Source organism: Fistularia commersonii, chromosome 20 (genome assembly GCF_037954325.1).
Source record: "Fistularia commersonii isolate RoL2024-O1a breed Wild chromosome 20, RoL_Fcom_v1.0, whole genome shotgun sequence".
Classification (NCBI taxonomy): domain Eukaryota; kingdom Metazoa; phylum Chordata; class Actinopteri; order Syngnathiformes; family Fistulariidae; genus Fistularia; species Fistularia commersonii.
Window position 1 is genome coordinate 6104534 of NC_141303.1, and position 20984 is coordinate 6125517.

Genomic DNA, 20984 nt, shown 5'->3' on the forward strand with positions numbered 1-20984 from the left:
TTGCTGTTTCTGTTGAATTAATTGTCATCTTTGTGTACTGTGTTGAAATAGCACGTGATAAGCAACAGAAATATGACCAAAGCCAAGCCTTTTTTGCTCATTCCTTTTAGTGGTATAAGTGGTATAAGTGGTATAAGTGGTATAAGTTCCAACATTTTCACTTCAACTACTGATGTGCAGATTTCACAATGTTTGGTGTTTCATTTTTTTTTAATTTCAACCCTTCTGCAAGCGATTTACTTCTGTATTGATATGTGTTTCAATTCTATGTTTGTATTTAATGTACAGCAGCTAATGTCTCTAAGCCAGGACAATGGAAATTATTTGGAAATGTGATTGTGTGTGTTACACAAGGGCATCCACAGAACTGTTTGCCTAATTTTTTGAGTGATCGTCATTCAGCTCCCCTTATTTGCTTCCATGTGCCAATTGTCTTTATTTTCTCACAAGAAAACGTATTATATATCATAGGTTCTGCAGAGTCATCACCATAAGAACAAACTGTTCAATTATGTAATTTTTTCGTTTGCCTAGTCAGCATTTTAACTTTGCTGGTTTGGCAATCTTCTCTCACACATTGAATTTCCTTAAACTTTTGCGGTTTTTAAAGTTGTACATGCTCTGAAAAAATACCAAAAAAAATCTAATTCTAAACACACCTTTTAATATACATTTGCTACACAGTATAATCAAAATACTTCTGTATTACTAGTACAAATGTTTAATCTTGCATTATATTTATCAACAAAACATGTAAAGAATAACTGGTTTATCTTTGATTACTCACATCCAGCCCATGAACTATCCATCAATTTATTCATCAAGTTTTTAAGAACATTAAATTTCCTACATTCCCCTCGAAGAAAATATGTTTCATTACAAAAGCGATTGAAACAAACTGAAATAAACATAGTACAGCCACACTGAAGTTGGACCTTGTGCCACACTGTTGAACATTTGAGTGGAATTCTGGAGTCATGGCCCACAACATGTTTGGGAAGTCATAGTGACCTTAATTTCCAATAAGTTGTTGTGACAGCACATTGTTTAGTACAAATGGATATCGGAGACTAATTTAGAGATGTAAGTCATTTGTATGTACCTGCAATTGGTACATTTGCATTTGCTTTCTCTTAATGCTTCATAATTTTGTCACCGGGTAATTTCAGCTGAACTTACAAAGTCTAATGTTCTTAAGAGTGAAAAAGCAACACAAGGACTTCACCCTTCTATCAGTATCATTAAGGAGAGAAGTGTCTTTCAAGACTCGTGAAGTTACTAATTCTGTGATGATCAAATAATACACATTTTAATGGGGCGTGACTGCGTGTCCAGGGCCAGAAGGTAACTGATGAAAAAACACATAGAGCATATCACCTTGACACATCTCCAAAACTACACTTTCTTTTCAAATGTTTTGGAATAATTATATATAACCAATAAAATATACAATAAATTGTTAAGAAAGTATAACATATTAAAAGGTGTTGCAACTGTTGCTCCTGGAAATTTGAATTATCCTGCCAAGATTACAGTACAAGTGGCAAAGCTTTATATACAGATATACAGAATACTCTTGTATAGAACCATGAAATTCCTGTCAGAAAATAGAAAAATGACAACTGTCACTTGGACTCAGACTTTAAGAAAACATGTGGCTCTTTAGCTGTGAAATGAAATGAAAACTGAAATAATAACAAGGTACTATCCAATTAATTTAGCACCACAATTCAAACTGTTTCAGCATTAAACCACTTAAAAGCTCAATTTTGCTTGTCTTTTAAGGTGCCTTTGTCAAGTTCAGCCAACTCCAATTGTTTATTTTAAGTTTGACTTTTGACCAACCTACTACCCAATTTTACAATTGTTGCACAACCTGGTCTCTGGATCCTGTAGGTTTGGTATGTTTACACGACAGAGCCTTTGAAATGTGACATTGTTTTCAATTGAGCATTTGACACTCTTTCATTCATGTTGGACCGTACCAATGCCTCAACAAAGTGGCTTCCCATTTTCCATCTCAAATTAAAGGAAGCAATTTTCTACCTATTAATACTTTGTCACTCAATCACTAAAAAACTGATTTAAAAAAAAAATATTTGCACAAGAAACACACTGAAACAGATTTACTTAAACATGTTCATCTGATTTGCTGTGTAAAAGGAACACACATGCAGTGTAATCTTAGGCACAGTGGTATTACTACAATTCGGCATGTTAACGTGTTGGTTATCATAAAATAAACACAAGAAATTCCAGCAAATGAGGATACTCTATCGGGAGTGTTGTCAAAATTACATGATGTCCCATGCTAATGGTAATTGAGTAAAAGTTACAAGCTTTACAAAAACAATGGCACAGCATGCAGCATATAGAAGCTTCTGTCTGTGTGTTACATGTCTAAACATAAAGTATGGGGTCAAGAACCCTGCAATTGTAGTTATGGTACCTGGAGTTTTGGTTCTGTGTAAAGTTGCAAAACACAGAGACAACTTTACAGGGATTCCAACATTTGCTCACATTAACAACTGAAAATATGAAGAAACAAAACATTGGCCTGCAGAGTTAAGGTCATTTATAACTTGGCTATCCCTGAGAAATATGTCAATTCTTAAGTTAATACCTGATAATTTACATGACGTATCCCAAAGCCCATTAAACTTTAATCAAAGGTTTGTCCAGTGGGTAAAATTGATTGGCCTTGATAGGATGAGAACAGCGATGCATTATTAAACACTTTGTTTTTTAACATTTAAAACGTCATATTTAATTTTATTTGATATTTAATAATATTTGTTGGGTTGTGCTTATTTTTTCATTAGCTGCAACATAATGCCATCCACAATAAAACTCTTTTCACAGGCCTCCAGAAGCACAAACACACATCACCTTTATGAACGCTGACAAACAGGAGCACACATTAAGGCAGTCATATGTAATTTAACTGTGTGCATTAAGGTGACTATCAATTACTACTTGCAGGCCTTTTTTTTTTCTTACACATTAGCTGCTACATATTCATCTTCAAATTCTTAAAAGACTTCAACATAAATTGTGAGAGTATTGAGTTACGAAAAGAAAGTAGATACATAACTTCTGTCACTGTGAAAAAATTGTATGTCTAATGATAATTCATCCTTTTCTGTCATTTAGTGTATGTGACTGTTTGAGAGTCTCTCAGGCCCCATTGACAAACATAATGCTGGAATGTTATTTTAAAGTCAGGAGAGTCACATAAGGTGACGCCCATGGGTTCTGCTATTTGGCAACATGCTGCACACAGGAAGAACACAGAAGAGGAGGAGGAGATGGGACACAGGAAGTGATGCAGTTCATATCCTCGGGTTTCTTGACCCCCAGACGTCACATACCAATTTCAGATCTACGATTTGGAATCCTGAGAAGAGAGTAGAAATTTAGATTTAACAGAGTGAAGACTTGTCTATTCGTCATCCATGGAACATATAATCTATATCAGTGCCCTGTAGATCATCGAGGCAGTTCATTCAATTCAGCCATACGGAGATTCAAAACAATAAAACTTCCACATGGAAGCCTTTTGTGAAATTCTGCTGTTTCCTATGATACTGGATCCCTTTTAACTGAGGTATTGCATTGTAGAAAAAAGGTTGAAAAAGATGTAGCCATGGGAAAATGAAACATCTTTTAAGAAGCTGTGAATTGAATGGAATTTCACTTTCTAAAAAATAGTTAATTTCCAAATGATTTGATATATTGCTGCTTTACGTCGATGCATGAAGAGTTATTGTGTACATTAGTTGATATAAATGCAAACAATCTGAATTGTAAGATGATTGCTGCAAAACCCTGCAAGAAACTTGACATTTCAGATCATGGTGGAGGTAGAGGGATACAGCTGAATCTAAATGTTTGGGAATTTATATTATGAAAATGTCATCCCTTTTGGACAAAAATAGAAAAGGTACTGTGCATAAAGTCAATTTCTTTATTGTATTTTGAACAAAAAAATTATAGCCTATGAGAATGTGATAAAAATGAGTAAAGTAAATGTATAATGTTATATGAGGGTGTCTCACGGGGGTACGGGCTTACTTTCCCTGAGGATTGGGAACCGAGCCCAAGGAATGTAAACACAGTGTTGTTTTCCTTTGACTGGAAGAAGTCTTCATAGTCCTGAGGGGAAAGAAATAGAAAAAACGTTGCATCATATCTAAAAAAGTAATTGATAGATGTGAATGTCTCAGTTGTTTTTTGTTATAATGACAATGTGATTGGATTGCTGGATAACTGCGAAGAGTGAGAGTGACAGCAAACTGAGCAGATTATCTGCATGGACCGTGAAACTGGATTAGGGCAGGATTACAGAGGAGCGTGCAATCTCAGCAGAGGACTGGCAAACTCTCACCAATAGAGCTGATTTGGTTGGATAGGTTCCTACACATCAAACTAACCATAGTAGATATTTGCCACTTTTCTTACATTCGCAGAACGATCATGAAGAGACCTTTATTTACATTAGAAAATATGGCACAGTCTCCTCTCTAACAAAGTTTTGGAAAATAGTCTGCACACCAAGAGGGCTCCAAAGCGGATAATTTATTTTAGCATGATGTTTCGAGACACATTCAGCTCTTCTTCAGATGCTTAACAAAAATGTAACTTTGGTGCAATTTTTAAAGAATATAATCATGTGGTGTGATTCCTCACACCTGCTGTCCGTCATAAATTACAAAAGGTGCCTCTTATTAAATATATATTAGCTGATCTTCATCTTGTTTAGAGACAGGGCCCAAAATAAAACAGATACTCTTGATATATGTAAAGAGATGAAACTGAACATTACTGATCAGAGAATTTGACAAAAAACAATAAAGAGACAGAGGAGGAACTAGAAAAATAGAATATGGCAAGAATAGCAAAATAGACAAAATCATCTCCATTGACAAAGTCTAACATCAAAATCCTCATTCAGCGCTCCCGGTGTGTAGATCCAAAACAATTCACGTTTTAAAAGGATAGAGATCAGGCCGTCTCCTCTTCGAGGACATTTTATGGCCTCAATGCCTAGGTAATTTAAGGTGGAGACATTAGGTCTAGCTTGTAAATTGTACTGCTACAGTACTGCTACAGTGCTGGAGGCCACTTGATTTCTGATGGTACTGTGTGTTGTTCAGTAATATAGGTTTTTAACTGTCTATTTGTTTTTCGAATGTATGTAAACCACATGGGCATTTGAGCATATAAATTACATGTATGGTAGAACATGAAATCACACCTATTATGTTGTATTTCTTACCTACATGCAAATGATAAAAAATGTTTTATATGAGAAATGGCATTGTAAAACATCGACCATGGATAATTACGATTGGGGATAGCACTAAAAAAATTAGGGGGTGATTCTAGGGGGAGATCAGCCCTCACAAGTATGTGCTTTTATACTTTTGCAGCTGCTTTGGATTGTAGTCACTCGATTCCTAGTTATATTTCTGAAGCCAGCCAGAAGCCCGATGAGGCTGTAGTAGACATAAAGACAAAGGTCAAGAGCTTGCCTAAATAGTAAGAAGAAACTGAAAACTGTGTACTCAAGGCACATTGAAACATGACATTAGAACATTTGCAGTGTTTGATATGAGCTGCTATAGTGACATTCAATCCAAGAGTATATATAGTAATGAATATATATCACATATAAAGTTAAGCTCATTACACATGCAAACGTGAAGAAGCAGAAGATGTGAAAACATTTGTATTCGTATCCTGTCCAAAGTTAATTTTTGTAATTTGATTTGATTTTTTTTCCTCGCTGCCTGCAGTGTTGTTGATGGAGCTATTTTATTTGACGGAAATAATATATTTTCCTAGAAATTTAAACGGAACACAGAGATGACTCAGGCCGTACACTTCATGTGAAAATCTGTGCTTTCCACACAGACTCTGCCAGACTCTTACTAGTAGTCATTTTTGTTACATAAATCACTGAATGATTAATGACTGTACTACAATGTTGAATTTCTGTAGTGTCCAGATACATAGACACTACACATGCAGCATGTAACATACATGTGACATGTATATAACATATATGCTTAAGGTCACCAGGTATGCAAATGTACCATTCTCTTGAACACACATTCATTTTGAATATTGTTTGACAAATATGACTGTTTTCTGTTGATATGAAGAATACTGAAGAAAAAAATACAGAAATGATAAAAAAAGTATCTTACGCCGCAGTAATGATCATCATTGAAGATCTGTGGAGGCATAGGGTTCCCTTTCTCTGGTTGTTTATCATGGGGGATGTTGCGGTACATCCATAGCCTCTGCTCCTCGAGCATCGTGATATCCACTTCCTGGAAATTGATTTGATTTGCCTCTAGGAAACCTACAACTGCCTGTTGATGTTTTTTTACCTTCAGGGATAGAGAGGAACAAAAACAGTTTGGTTTCATTTAGGAGTGATGGAGATTTAATGCAGTGGGGTCAATAATCCTTGGAGAAAAAGAATTAAGTTGTGCATAGAAAGATTTGTTGACATGACAAAAATGTAACACACTGTAGCTGAAACAAGGGGGTTGAGAATTTTCTTTTTAAATCTTCATTTATTTTCCACAAATTTTGGATGACATTTAACTAATGCAACCCTTTGGCTTGAATGCTCTAGGATGTAGTACCACTGTCCCAGGTCCAGATGTTTCTCTCATGTCATAACATGTAATGCGGACCTTAAAATATTTTTTTCTAGACTGGTCATGATCACATCTCATCTTTATTTCTTAATTAGGTGAAAATGGTCCACCTAAAATATAACCAATCAAAGGATTCCGACCCTGAAAAACGAGAGACCACTAACAGCAAAACAGTGACCATGTTGAATGTTGATTCTCGCACATTTCAGGATATTGGACAAATAATCTGCATCTCGGGACTGATGGTGAAGAAATGGTCATGCTGCAGAAAATTGCTTTATACAGTCACTGCATTGAAGGTCCTCCATGTTGCACCAGTAAAGATGACTGTCTAACCTGTTACATGAGGGGCCGTTGTCTCAACAATAGGAACATTTTTAACTTGAAGACAACTTTCCCTTTATTTTACGATTATATATCGAGGTTACACTGCGCATCACATGCATCCCATCTTGATGACATCTGCCAAAAAGCAATATAAGAAATTATGCTGCTTCAATTCTTAGCTAACAGTATCACGATCTGAAGACAGAATAAATGCCTGACTTGTGTAGAAAATGGTACATCACTACTACATAAGAGTAATGATGATGTGGGGAAAAAAAAAAAAAATCACCAGCCTATTTTGCCCTATGAAATTGTTGTCCCTTACTTTAAAACTTATACCAGTGCAGCAGACTATGTAAAATGAATAAGAAATAAAGAGTACCAACATTGATAACAAAGATATCCTGTTGCTGCTTTGCATCCTGTGTGAGGCATTCCACTTCCTCTGTCTTATCATAGCTGGGCTACCAGGTGTATAATGCATATCTGGCATTACACTCTGAAACACATTTCTAATCAATTTGAAATTTATTGTTTTGTGTTTGTGTAGTGTTTTGTGCAGAAAAGAGGGGCAATTCATTTCTCTGTGACTGTGTGAACAGATAAGAGTATGTCCCCACTACATGGGGAGTTCCAGAAACAAATCCAGGCATATGAATTACATGCACAGCCTACAAAGTTACATGTTGGTAATAAGGATTTTAAGATGGATTAGTGTTGGAGATTAGGTCAGATATTATAGGGGTGACGTCTTTTGTCCGACATAATACTACATCAGTATAACCAGGAATTATTAAGAATAAATAACTATCAGCGGCATTCATTATTATATTGTTCTAGAAAACAAATGACTGACGTACTGTGCTGACCTTGATCTATTCACACAACTGGTGAGCATTGTCAAATTCTGAATTTCAAATTATTGCCTCTGAGTACCAAAAACGTCTATGGATACATTCGTAACTGCATGATGTTTGATTATTATTTTTTGAATAATGAACAACTTTTCCAGACTAATGTGGAAAAAGGTTTCATGTAATCAATGTGATTTTATTAAACTGAAAAAGTGTTAAAATAAGTTACTGCTGTCTTCTGGGATAGTCAGAGATACTCCATATAAAATTTTTCTAAGTAGACTGGTACTTGTGTTTGTAGGTCAAACTCTATTTGACCCATAAATTTATCCTAACTCTATTCTGTCGGATGAAAACTCAGTATGATCTTTGAAGACATATGGATATATGGATATATGGATATATATAAATAGTTTGCAGCAGACCCTTTAACCAATTTAACCCAATCAGATGTACATTAAAAACTGCTGGACAGATTCAAACCCAGAAAAGTACAACTGGTTACAAAAAGAGCTGTAACTGTATTGAGATCAATTATAAAAGGTCCCCATAGCTCTCTTTATTTAATATAACATTATCAATTAAGATATTTAAAATTAAAAAAATATTTGGAAAAAACAGATGAGAAAATATAAATAATCTGACAAAATGCTAAAAGAGATGTCCTGATTCTGTCTGAGGAGCATTGAGCTTTCCTTGTTTGCACAAACAAAAACCATAGTGTGAGAAAAATGTGAAGGATCTTTTTGTAATTTAATGTTTGGAAAATATTTTGTATCATATCCAAAATAACATTTTTAGGAAACTTGTATGCTACTTTATGAACTTGGATTAAAAAAAAAAGAAAAACAATCAAGAAATTCCAAGAACACGGCAATCTGTGTGTTCATATAGGGACACGAGAGCCAAATGAACAGTGTTGGATGCCACTTAAGGGATTGTTAGTACAATCATCTAAACAACTTGACAAACTATGTTGTATCTTTCCACTGGTTATTCTGCATGTTTGGCTGTGGAAAAGCTTTAAAAAAAAGTAAATAAACCGCAAGGATTTTGACTATCTTTTAAGAAAAATGAAGGCATTGTACTCCGGTCAAAGGTTAATTACTCCCACTTTCTGGTCCTAGTCTTTATTGTCACCCACTGTTTAAATGGCACAGTCAAGGTTCAGAAAGCCAGAGTTGAGATAGTAAAATAGGTTCCACCACACAGTCGGTATTTGTGGGAGGATTTGTGACCAGGAATGGATGCATACGGATTTTGTGTGCGCATCTGTGCATATAGGACTGCAAAACAAAAATCCTCTATTGAATTAGACACATGCATTGTGAGAGATTAACTGGAGGTTAAGACATAACTAATCCTTTAGCACAAACAAAGACAGGGAAAATGGGACCTCTGATACCAAATGAAGTGTTGAAAGTATATATTTGTTCCAAGTATCAGCATGTATGGGAAAAAAGACAGTGTAAAAGAAATATTTGCTTGAAAACTACATACCAAAAAAGGCCCTCAAAGGATTTTCCAAACTTTCGGAAACAGTATTGTTTTTCAAGCGGGGTTTTCATCATAAGCCCAATTCAGATAAGGCAAAGACACTTTGTATTAATGATTAAAAACAATATTTATATCATCATTAGAAAATAAAGCTCTAACTGAAGAAATGTACAACAAACTTGGTTAAACACCGGGAGGAGTGGGGGGATAACCTAATTTGCACTTCATTCATTCTGTGCTAATTATTTCTGCTCCACTAATCTGAGACTGTTAAGCTGAAAAACGCTCTTTTTATTGGGACGCTGTTCTTTATATTTTATTTGCTCTGTCTGCGCCTTTTCCCACACAACTATGGACCTTGCAGACTTCATTTTTTCTCCTTACAGCAGTCTCCCTTTGAATCAGCTGAGGGATCAAGTCTCTCCCTTGCTCTTTATTCAATCATTTGTAACTCGATTGAAAAGCATTCAGAGTGAATTACATTCACATGAGCACAACACTCACATAACTGACCCAAATGATGAACCTATTCAAGTGAGCATCACTGTGCTTTCTGTTCTCTGTGAGTTGATGTATGTGTCACAGTGTTAAAAATAACTCCTTTGTACATTTTCAAATATTTAGCCACAGAGAAGGAGCAAGATCAAATAAATACATTACTCATTTGACCCACTACCTAACGCATGAAGCATTCATGCATGAGTGTTGTTTGACTATTTTCTGATTTTCACCAGAACCCTCTCAAAAGCATGTAGTTTGCCAAGAAGCACAAGAAGCCAACTTGAAACCTCCCTTTTATTCAGATATAAAGACTTAGGAGGCAGATACCAGCTGCACATACACACTGGCTAGTTTTGTTTTGTTTTACTTTTTTTAATGTCTTTCAATCTTAAAGATCTTCACATTTTACATCCAATGTTGAGTCTAAACATCAGTCATTAAAATGTTGTCCATGACACCTTTTTGGATATTAAATTACGTATTTCTGATGCAAATAATGAAATGATGCAAATACTTATTAGAAAGGATTCAAAGGTATCATGTGTTAATTCCATATTTTTCTCTATCACAGTTTTCCCTGATTAACAATGAGAGTACACCTAAAGAAACAATTTATTAATACAAACTTGAATTTTTTTAATTCAAGATGTTAGCTCAACTTCGATAATACCTAATAATCCTACCTGTGATTGGCAATCTTAATTTACAAATAATGATAAAATGCAAATAGGGAGAGATGTTTTTCACATGGGTCCTGACATGTCAACTATATATTTAATTCTGAACTGAATGATCATAGATTAATATGAGCAACTATGGTCACATTAGTAGAAATAAAAAAATGGGGAAGCAATTAATATTAGAATCAGCAAAATATGACCATCTGTCCCGGTTGCCCAGGATTGCACGATTAATAGTTTAGGGAAATGCATCAAACTAGAGGTGGATGAACTGTTATTTAAACAGGAGAAGGGGTATCGAGAGTCTTCTTCTAAACCTGAAAGACGCCCATCACTTTCACTGCGTGTCAACAGGCGCACGTCGAGCTTTCATTAAAAATGCGACCTCATAACATAAGCGTTTCCAACATGTCCGTGTGATACACCTGTGCTGTGACAACTCACCGCGATAGATGGAGTCGAGGAGGCAATGTATACCTTGATGACCATTTTAATCCCAAATCAAAGACAAAAAAATGTTTTCAGATCCAGTTATGCGCAGAGGATAACCTGTAACTTCACACGGTGTGTTACACGACGCGTCTCCAGTCTATAGACAGAGCCATGGTAAAGCAGAGCGCGCTCCTGCAGACTGACGCTCCGCCACTGTCCATACTCTCCGGACGGAGTACTCAACTTCCGGTAATCATTTTCAAATTAAAACAAACATGATCGTGTCAAAGATCTATTTTTTTCGTACAGGGCTTTTGGGCTAAAACTCAAAAATGTGTCAAAGACAATTTTCCATCGTCACCAGTTTCCTTCTCAAGAGATGACATTACATTTGGTTTACTTTTAAACAACAAAAGAGATGAACTATGTGTCAATGTTATTTTAGGCCTGGCCAAGTACTTAATTCACAAAAATGTTCCCCCGATTTTACATTCTTTATAAACGATTTTGAATTATATAAAAAAAAAAAATCCTCAAAAATTATGGAAAAATCCAAAAAACAAAAATCATACAGTTTGATGTCTGAGATTTCTTGTGAATCACCAAGTTGCATATATGTTATATTCCCTTTACAAGTTTTTTTTTTCTTATTTTATTTATCTATCTATTTATTTAATGATTTTTTTTTACTTTCTTGTTTGTCTTGCATTAGATATTTCTCACAAACTTTTAACACTGTTAACTTCGGATTACAAACAGAACGAATGTTTTTATGTCCTTTGCTCCCTCATCCTCGGTTGTTTCATTGACATTCGATTCAACCTTGCCATGTTTATTTGTACATATGTATATTTGTTTATACTGTTTATGTTAAAAAAAAACTCTTTTTTTTCTTTTTTCTTTTTCTTTTTTTCTTTTTTTTCAATCTTTATGCGACTACAATGCCTATTTTTGATGCCCAGCATATGTTGAGTTTGCTCCCAATGTTTTCATGATTTTTATGATAATATATTGCAGCTTAAATGGGCGAGCTATTTTCTGGCGAATGCAATAACCGTTAAACCAATCAGATGGGGTTTATACTGTTTTTTTCTGTCTGCGATATCAGGATTTTAAAATTGGGGAAACTGCCTTTTATGAGATTATATAAGTAATATGACAGCAACATGTGGAAGCCTACTTTCCGAATAGAGATTGATTTGTATGTTGCAATATAAAATTTGTTTTTATTTCGTTTTCGTTCTTTTCATAAAATCAAGTAAAGAGGCTGTTTATATGCAGATATTGTGCCTCAACCTATTTTTGTAATAACAGGTGTTTTTTTTTTAAATGTATGTGTGAGCCAGCAGGCTCAATTAATCAGAATGGCATTTAAAGCCATTCATTTTACCTATGTTCACACTGCATATGTGGCTGCTATGAAACGAGCTATAATATAGCACATATTTTTTATGAAACGAGCTATAATATAGCTCGTTTCATAGCTCTGTCTTATAGCTGCTATAGGATAGATTTGTATAGTTTTCATGCGTCAGTAAGAAAACAAGATCTGAATACATCATTTGAAAACAAAAAAAGCTGGAAAGTACACATGCCTTGTTCTCATGGTTTTTCTTGGAAAAGTCCCAAGTTTTCTCTAACCTCATCTGAATTTAGAACACCGTTCATTCCAGACCACATGAACCCATACTATCATACTGCTACATGCTATCATAGATTTATGATAAAATATTTTCTTTAAGCCAATATTTTATCACTCTCCAACTCTCCCTTTTTGTCCATTTCTTCATTAGGTGAACAAAACACAAAATAATATCTATGTGCTGTAACTATGCCAACACAATGTAACACTATGATCCTGAAATAATATTTCCATTGCTTAAGGTAGCTGAGATGAGACAATTTTCAGGTATCAACATATTTTTGGTTCTTTTGAATTGCATACTTCATTTTACAATCACAAGATGACTTCCACTGGCTGTGAGTCAAAATCCAGTGTCTAATCTCAGGTAATGTGTTACCTTATTATTACATGTGGGCATGTGAAGTCATAAATTCTTAGCTGTGGCATCACAGTTGGTAAGTCATGTCACTATGTGACATCACATAGTGTCATAGGTATCTTGGCATCATCCCTGAAAGCCTCATATGGGTACTTTATGTTATGAATTTGAAGCAACACTTCAGCCCAAATCAATCTGAATCAGGATCAGAATACTTTATTGAACCTCAAGGGGAAAATGGCTTTTTCTTGAAAGCAGCTTCTGCTTCTGCCTCTGCTCAGAAAGTGGAGAAGAATAAAAATAGAAATCTATTCAAAAATAAAGAATGAAATAGTGAATAATAGAAACAAAATTAAAAAACTAAGGATCAAAAGTAATAAATAAAAATAAAGTTAAAGGTATGTAAAAATATATATAACATATATGCATGTGTATTTACATGTGCATGTATGATTACATGTAGTATTGATGTGATAATCAGGGTTTTTGCACAAGGTGTTTGCTGTGATGATACTTCAAAAATGTTCTGCATTGTATGTTGATAAAATTCCCTCTTGTTGGGGAAATGAAACTTAATAGATCCCAACTTCTATTAAACATCAAAATAGAAATATGTTCCTCCTTTCCAATTTTCCATTTGTTGTCTCCTGTTTTGGCCTCTGCTGATAGGCCACATCAATTGGCACTTGTTTTATATTATTTAGTACTAATATTTCTGTTGACGTTTTTTTGATATTACTGTCCATGCTAATTATTGATCTGCTCACAAGTTTTGGAGAGTGACTCTAGCAGGATCGGCCTTGACTCTAGCAGGATAGGCCTTGCACACCCTCATGTTTGTTTTTACAAAGGAAGTTGTCACTACTGTCTCCATATTCTTGATCTCTCGAGTTCTAAGCAACTGTGAATATAAGAGTAACTCTCCAGCATACTGCCTGATGTTTGTTTGTTGGCCCACTTGAGTCTTATATAATTTTTTTTACCAACATCATATTGGTGAGATGACATCCAGACTCTGAATTTGCATATTGTGACTCTGGTACCTCGAGATAGATAAAAGATGAATCATTAAATCATCTCATCTCAAAATTGGGTTCAATTTGTAAAAGTAAGTACCAGTATGGATCTGAGGCACCATTTGCTTAACAGTATTGAAAAATGCCACTGTCCATGGTTCTGAACTAACAAATTCCTTATTGAATGCATTGTTTTTCTCTCTGTCTTGTCTGTCTTTATGTTTTTTGGCCTGGACCTAAACTAAATTCTTGGCAGTATGCTTAAGTGAGTAATGCCACCCTAATCAAGGTTACACGCCCACTTAAAAGTAGATATTGTTTTTTGAATGATAAGGATGCATTGGAGCTGCAGGATCAATATCCAAGACCAAAACTGACATTTTTCAAATAGTTATCTTTATAGACATATTTTGCTAATTTGATTTTGTTATTTGTGGATTTTTTTTTTTTGAGACACACTTGGGGCATCATCCAGCCTATAGTGCAGATAGAGTGGGTCATGCATTACCTGATTATTATGATTTAAGTTTAGAATATGTTCAATGAATCTGTAGGTGATCGCACACTTATTTCTGGGAACTGTACATTTGTATTTATGTTTTCCAACATAGATGCACTTGAGTTTGCAGCATGTATAAACACAAAATTTCAATTTGAGAAAAAAATGCGTATAACTAAAAATACACAGAAATTGCTTCGGTAAATGCTATGTACGTAAAACAGGTACACAAAAAATCATAAATATCACTATTCTGGAGAGAAATTTGAGGTATTTTAGAGTAAAAGGAATCATGATAGAATAGCATTGCAGCGCCGTTCTGGCCGTAAAGTGGCATTGCAAGGAAGTACTGCGGTTGCCATGGCAGGGCATCAGCGGTCGGGTTGGAACTAACCTGAAGGTGTGGGCTGGAAAATACTGTCTGGCAACGTTATACTGACTGTGCTGCATCGCCCGTTTTCATATTTAATTCAAAAAGGTCGGTTTGTTTTCCAATGACTCGCCGTGACTATCTAATTAAAAAGAAGAGGCTCCCATACATTCACCTCTCTAAACGTTAGCGCTGTTAGCTAAAGTTAACGCTAGTGTGCTAGGAGTCGGGGCATTGTAGCTAACAAAAGAGGATAATTTTACACATGTAACGCAATTGCTGTGAAATTTAGTGTGAGAAAAGTAAATGCTAAGTGCATTTGCAGAGACGTTAAGGCACAATTAGACGATTCTACAATCAAACACCGAACGGTCGAACTATCACCTGTTGATGATTTTTTTTGTTGCTATGCTAGCATAGCACAACTGACAGTCTCAGTTTATTTAGCTGCCAAGGGCCCCTTATATACTAATGTTTACTGATGTCAGCATGCCAAAAGGCTTTTGTTGTCCGCGTTTCTATGACTACCGATTATGAACGTCTATTACAAAAACACTCTGATAATGCTGGCTGAGGGACTATAAAGGTGCATAAAAAGGCTTTGGGCACTGTATTTTTGCCGTTGCTTGGCAGGATTGTCTGACAACAGTGCATCTGTCAAGAGCAGGCGGCCTCCCTTAGCCTTAATCCAGTCTTTTCGTGTAACAGGGTTAGCTCCTATTGCTACTACCGCTCGAACATAGCTTTGCACGCCTGTTGTCTTTTTGTACCATTTAGAGATGAATCGAATTCTCTAAACTGGATCCTCCCAACATTGACATCGGCCACATGTAGGATTAGTGAGGTTTCAAAGTGACAATTTGACAGACGATGACCGGGAGGATGGAGACGTGATCGACGTGGTAAGTGTTATTAGTGATGAAGTATACTTAAGTTTACTCTGGTATACCCACAACAACAGTACAACAAACAACAATCACCCCAAACTGCATTTCTTTTAGAAAACATAAATTAGATGTGTCGTTACTCTACAGTTTAACACAATAAAGATTACTCGTCTCTCAACCACGTTTGTCACGACTTAAGCTGAGTGACCTTTTTTCCCCTGCCTGACCTATAGTGATGCCCTTTTCTATTTATGGTGATGTCTATGTGTTACTGTCATTTCTTTAGAATCAAGTGGTTAGGGGGCGGAGAAGAAAATAGGTAGCAGGTAGGTATTCTGTGTCTTATAAACCAGATATAGATATGGGAGTAATAGTCATCATACATCTTCTTATGTGTCTTACTTTTCAGCAATCTTTTTTTCCACATTTGCCTAGATTTCACTATCTGTTTTGATGTAGAAAGTAACATGTTATATACTTTCCCGGAACTTTAATTCCTAATTTTATTCTCGAAAAGTATTTAAATAAAAGTATACTGCATCAGGCCTCCCTAATACATAACAATTTTCTATGTACCTCCTATCGCACTCTAATACAACAAGTGCAGATAGGTCAACCAGGGATTTTGGGGGAACCAGTTGCTGTACATTTTGTGCATGTTTGTCTTAAAAGTTAAAGGCCTTAAAAGTTAAAGGGTTACTTGGAATGTAATATTTAATGCTGAGTGCTGTGTCTTTTGTTGTTCTGTTATAAATTCCAGAAAACAGTTCTCCTGAAAAATGGAATCTGATAATATAACTGATCCAGATGACAACCGGGATGTTGATCAAAGTCTGCAATCGCTTAGGAGTACAAAGCCAAACTCCAGAGCATCATCCACCAAAAAACAGAAACACAGAAAGAATGCTCAGGATAGGACCAGGAATGAGGATGACAAAGAGAGCTGTGTTGACAGTAGATCAAAAACCAGAATCTGCAATTCTGATCCTGATCGTGACCACATGTCAGATGGAGAGGCACGAAGGAGTAGTGGTTCTTTTTACTCGGATGACTACGAGTCTCCATCTGAACGCACACTCTCTCCATACTCCCGGTCTCAGACTCCATCACCCTCACCACAAATAGGGGTGTGTGCAAAGAGATCCTCTCACAGCCCTCTCAGCAAGAAAGGTATGTTAATCAAAAAAAAAATGATGATGATCCAATTACACTTACATTGCCTCAATGTCCATGTGATGGCAGTATGAGATCTACTTTATTCTTCTGTTAAAGACCTTCCTTAGATTAAGATCATTTTAACATTTTTTTTTTTACCTGACAGGCTGTGTGGGGAGAAGGGGTATGTCTCGCCCACACCGTCCAAGTGGGCATTCTCAGCATTTTCGCAGAGGGATACGTTCACAAAGCAAAGAGTCCATACCTCCAAAAGACCTGGACCTGGTGACCAAGCGAATGCTCTCAGCACGCCTGCTTAAGATTAATGAATTGCGTAATGCTCTTGTGGAGATGCAGCTGCGTATTGATGAGCTGCAGAAGGAAAATCGAATTCTTCGACAGGTTGGCCTAAGCCTCTATTTTGAATGTTTTGGTTCATCTTATGCAGGCCACTGATGTCTAATTCTATCTACTTATGCTGCAGCTTCAGGTGCGTCAAGAGAAAGCCCTGCAGCACTATGATGACACTGAAAGTGAAATTTCACAGTTGATTTCTCGCCATAACAATGAGACCCATGTGCTGCGCGAGCGACTCAGACGCACACAGGAAAGAGAACGTGCAGCCGAGCGTCGGCTAAAGGACAGTGAGGAGCAGCGACAGAGGAGTCAGGCCACTATTGCTAGGATGAAGAAGCTGGTGGACCAGCAAGAGTTAGGCACCAGAGATGAGCTAAGCCGCAAGCTGGAAGAAGAGAGGATACGTGTCCAAGAGGCAGAACGCAAGATAAAGGTTAAAATATTATTTAGTTCAGTGATAATTTCTTTCATCCTTTATACAAATGGCTTAGAAATCTAGTAAAAGTGAGATATTGATTAACCTCTATTAAGTATCCATGGTATAATCTTGTAGTAAAATTGATTCAATATCTTGTTTAGTTTTTTCAATTTTGATAAATTTTTGTTATCTGCATTTAGACATGTCATGTAGACAGGTATGTCCTTTTTAATTATACAAATTTTGTTTTTTCTTTTTTAAAAATCAACTTTGAAAGAACAAGGAGCTTCCCAACAATTATCTGAAAGTAAAGAACAATTGTCTTTTTGACCTACAGAAAGAATTATTTTTCAGTATTGCAAGAAATAAAGGATGAAATTAAAATGAAAAATATCAAAAGATATTAAAAAAAAAGTGAGCCTCTTGGGCTTAAATTACAGCTGAGAGTCTGCACTTTAAGCCCATATTATTATATAATTGTATCCTGAATATGTTTTTGTCAAAATAACAAAAGTTGTGTCACTGTCCAAATATTTCTTGGCCTAACTGTATACTAGGACTGACTAAACTAAATTAAAGTTAGTGATTGGCCATTTTTGCTTCAAAACTTACTTTTGTTTTGGAGGCTGTAGCTCTAATTTGTATGTATTTACTTGTGTGTTTGAAGGAACTGGAGCGTAGCATGGAGTTGACCATTAATAGCTACCAGAGGCAGATTGCTGCTGAGAGAAAGAAGACAATCACTGCCCAGGAAGAGACAAGAACTCTGCAGGAGGAGCTTCAACGAATGATGAACAAACTCAAGGTGCACATACACACATTGTTTTTACATTCCAGCTACTACACAGCGTCCATTTTCTCACAAATAGCAGGTCATCTCACTCTTGCTCATTTCTATTTTTACTAGGAAAAGGAGAGAGAGCTCGATACTTGGAACATTTATGCCAACCGCGTGGGGAAACCCTCATCAAAGAAAGATATGGACAGCAGCTCAAGGCAGAAGCGTAAAGCTTTTTATTTTGTCTGATTTTGATCACAAAATCTATGAGTATTGGAAACCATACTTGTGTGGGGGGCACATTTCATTGTCTGTAGAATATAAATAAGATAATTTGCAAACATCAACATCAGATGCTTACAGGTAATATTAAAACTGATAGCTGCGTGTTTTTCAGTCCTCAGCAGGAGCAGTAACAAGGCTGTGCAGACCGAAGACAGAAAGAGTAGTCCGGATTTCCCCACACCTCCCCCTGCTGTCACTGATGTTAGTGAGTACTGTGTGCTGGCACCTGATGAATACCTGTCGCTCAAGGTAGTGTCTCCACTCCATTTTACAGTGTAGTAGTCAGTCTGCTGTAATTTGTTTATGCTGAAATTCTCTGTTGTCTCTCAATTCCATCTTTAGGAGCTCAACAAAATGGAGAGGCCTGCAGAGATGGCAGGAACATCTCAAAACTCGGTGCTTCAGAGGACGAGTGAGAACCAACAAGACAGGGAGGATTTGGTGAGAGAAAACGATCAAAACAGGGAGCAGGAACTACAACTCAGTCAAGATGTGAAAGGGCTTGAAGGGATGCAAAAGGGACCCAGAGATGGTGAGACAAGCAAATAATGCATACAGTATTTTAGAGTAATGAAAAATAATGGGATGGCAGGTGCTTCTACTTTAATCTGTTGCACCTTTTGCACAGGCCTTGACAAAGAAAAGGAGGAAAACAGAACGGGGACAAGTTCCTTATTAAATCAAAGCGAGGACAAGAACAGCAAGAGTGGCCATGTACAGGAGGAGGTTGAGCGCTGGAACCAGGAGGCTCTTGCCAATCAGCATGCAGTCGAGGAAGCACGTCGCAAAAAAGAGCAACTGCTTGCTAAGATGCGTGAAATAGACATTCAGAATCAGGCAGCCCATAAACCTGTGTTTGCTAAGTCAGGTCCATCTGATTCCAGCAAGTGTATTTTTGACCCATCAACTGCTCATCCTGCTGAGCCGAGCAATGATAACTACTCGGTTTTTAAACTCACTGAACCAGAGGAGTCAGCAAGTTTGCCCTGCAGTGCTGGAAGCAGGGAAGGTGGACGGAGAAGACCAGGTTTAGAGGCTGTGGCAGTTTCAACAGGGATGGGGAGACGAACGCTGAAACCCCAAATATCCAGTGATGACTTGGCTTTTGGAAACTACGCGCCTTCTTTTGGAAATCCAGCCCCCAGATCTTCCTCTGGCTTTGCTCCACCGCCACCTAGAGAGGACTCTACATTAGAAGCAATTGGGGTCTTCAGTGTCAGCAGGGCGCAGACTGAAAAAGAAAAGGAGAGCACAAGAGGAGAAGGAAAGCACCGCAAGTCAAGTCTCATGCATCAGCTTTTTGGTGCTATGGTAACATCTGCAGGTGATGTTGTGAAAGGCTCAAGTAACGTGGGAACCACCAGCAGTCCTCCAACAAAAAATGGAGTACGTTCGAGAAGAGTCACCTCTTCCACATCTCCCGCTTCCTCCTCAAACAACCTGCACATCACAGAAAGCAGACCCGCCATCCGTGCTATTACTTCATTTGATGAAGACATTGAGGAACTGGCTTTATGAAAAGTTATTTAAACATGCTGCGTTTATCAAATATAGTAACACTCAGGTTTGTTTTAGTGGAAACACGATTGATAAATTGTATCATTACAGGGAATATTTAATCCTTTGATAGGTAATATAATTTAAATTTTCTAACCTTTTTATATTCAGAATTTTAGAATGAAAAGCACTAGTAACTTCAAGAGTACTATTTTGGTTTGAACCTGATGTGTGGCCTGGCTCTAAACTCCAGAAATAATATCCGCTACATTCTGTCCATTTTTATCCCTTTTGACATAGTCACGCCATGGCAATGTAGCAGTAAAGATTCAGCTATTGCTATTTGATTTAATTGTATGAAAATGTCTTATCTGCACTATTTCTATGGCATCTGCATAGAAACATGTCTATACCCCTGTAGTTAAGTCATTACATTTATTGAAGTGTTAAGCTAGTTAGTTGAAAGCCAGGGTAGTTTTGCATTGAAAATGTGTATATATTATACAGTTCCCTCCCGGAAAAATGTTGATTTGAAGATATAAAGGTACGTGATTCCATGATGTTTTTGACACCCCTCTTCTGTCAGTTTCATTACCACAAATTGACTTTGACTATGAAGCCTTAAGCTGAAACTGCATTGAAGGGAAGACAGGATCTTCAAAATCCATTTATATTTATTTGTATTTCTCTTTTTTTTTTACATTAAACGAAACAACTGAACTGCGAATCCACTGTAAATGTAATTGGTACCGAC

General features: G+C 36.6%; 2 protein-coding genes across 2 annotated transcripts; one reads left to right on the top strand and one right to left on the bottom strand.

Moving 5' to 3' along the window:
- Positions 1-650: 650 nt before the first annotated feature.
- On the bottom strand, positions 651-11184 carry sh3bgrl2 (SH3 domain binding glutamate-rich protein like 2). The gene is made up of 4 exons (XM_086166799.1): positions 10978-11184; positions 6213-6398; positions 4075-4155; positions 651-3397 (listed from the first exon to the last, which is right to left on the bottom strand). Exons 1-4 carry the CDS (start codon positions 11020-11022, stop codon positions 3383-3385), a joined length of 327 nt encoding a protein of 108 aa, XP_086022925.1. The 5' UTR covers positions 11023-11184; the 3' UTR covers positions 651-3382.
- A 3629-nt stretch (positions 11185-14813) lies between these two features.
- lca5 (lebercilin LCA5) lies at positions 14814-20790 on the top strand. The gene is made up of 9 exons (XM_086166957.1): positions 14814-15755; positions 16501-16910; positions 17062-17297; positions 17380-17685; positions 18338-18475; positions 18578-18674; positions 18846-18982; positions 19076-19265; positions 19362-20790. The coding sequence occupies exons 2-9, from the start codon at positions 16520-16522 to the stop codon at positions 20249-20251; spliced, it is 2385 nt and encodes a 794-aa protein (XP_086023083.1). The 5' UTR covers positions 14814-15755; positions 16501-16519; the 3' UTR covers positions 20252-20790.
- The last annotated feature ends 194 nt before the right edge of the window (positions 20791-20984 follow it).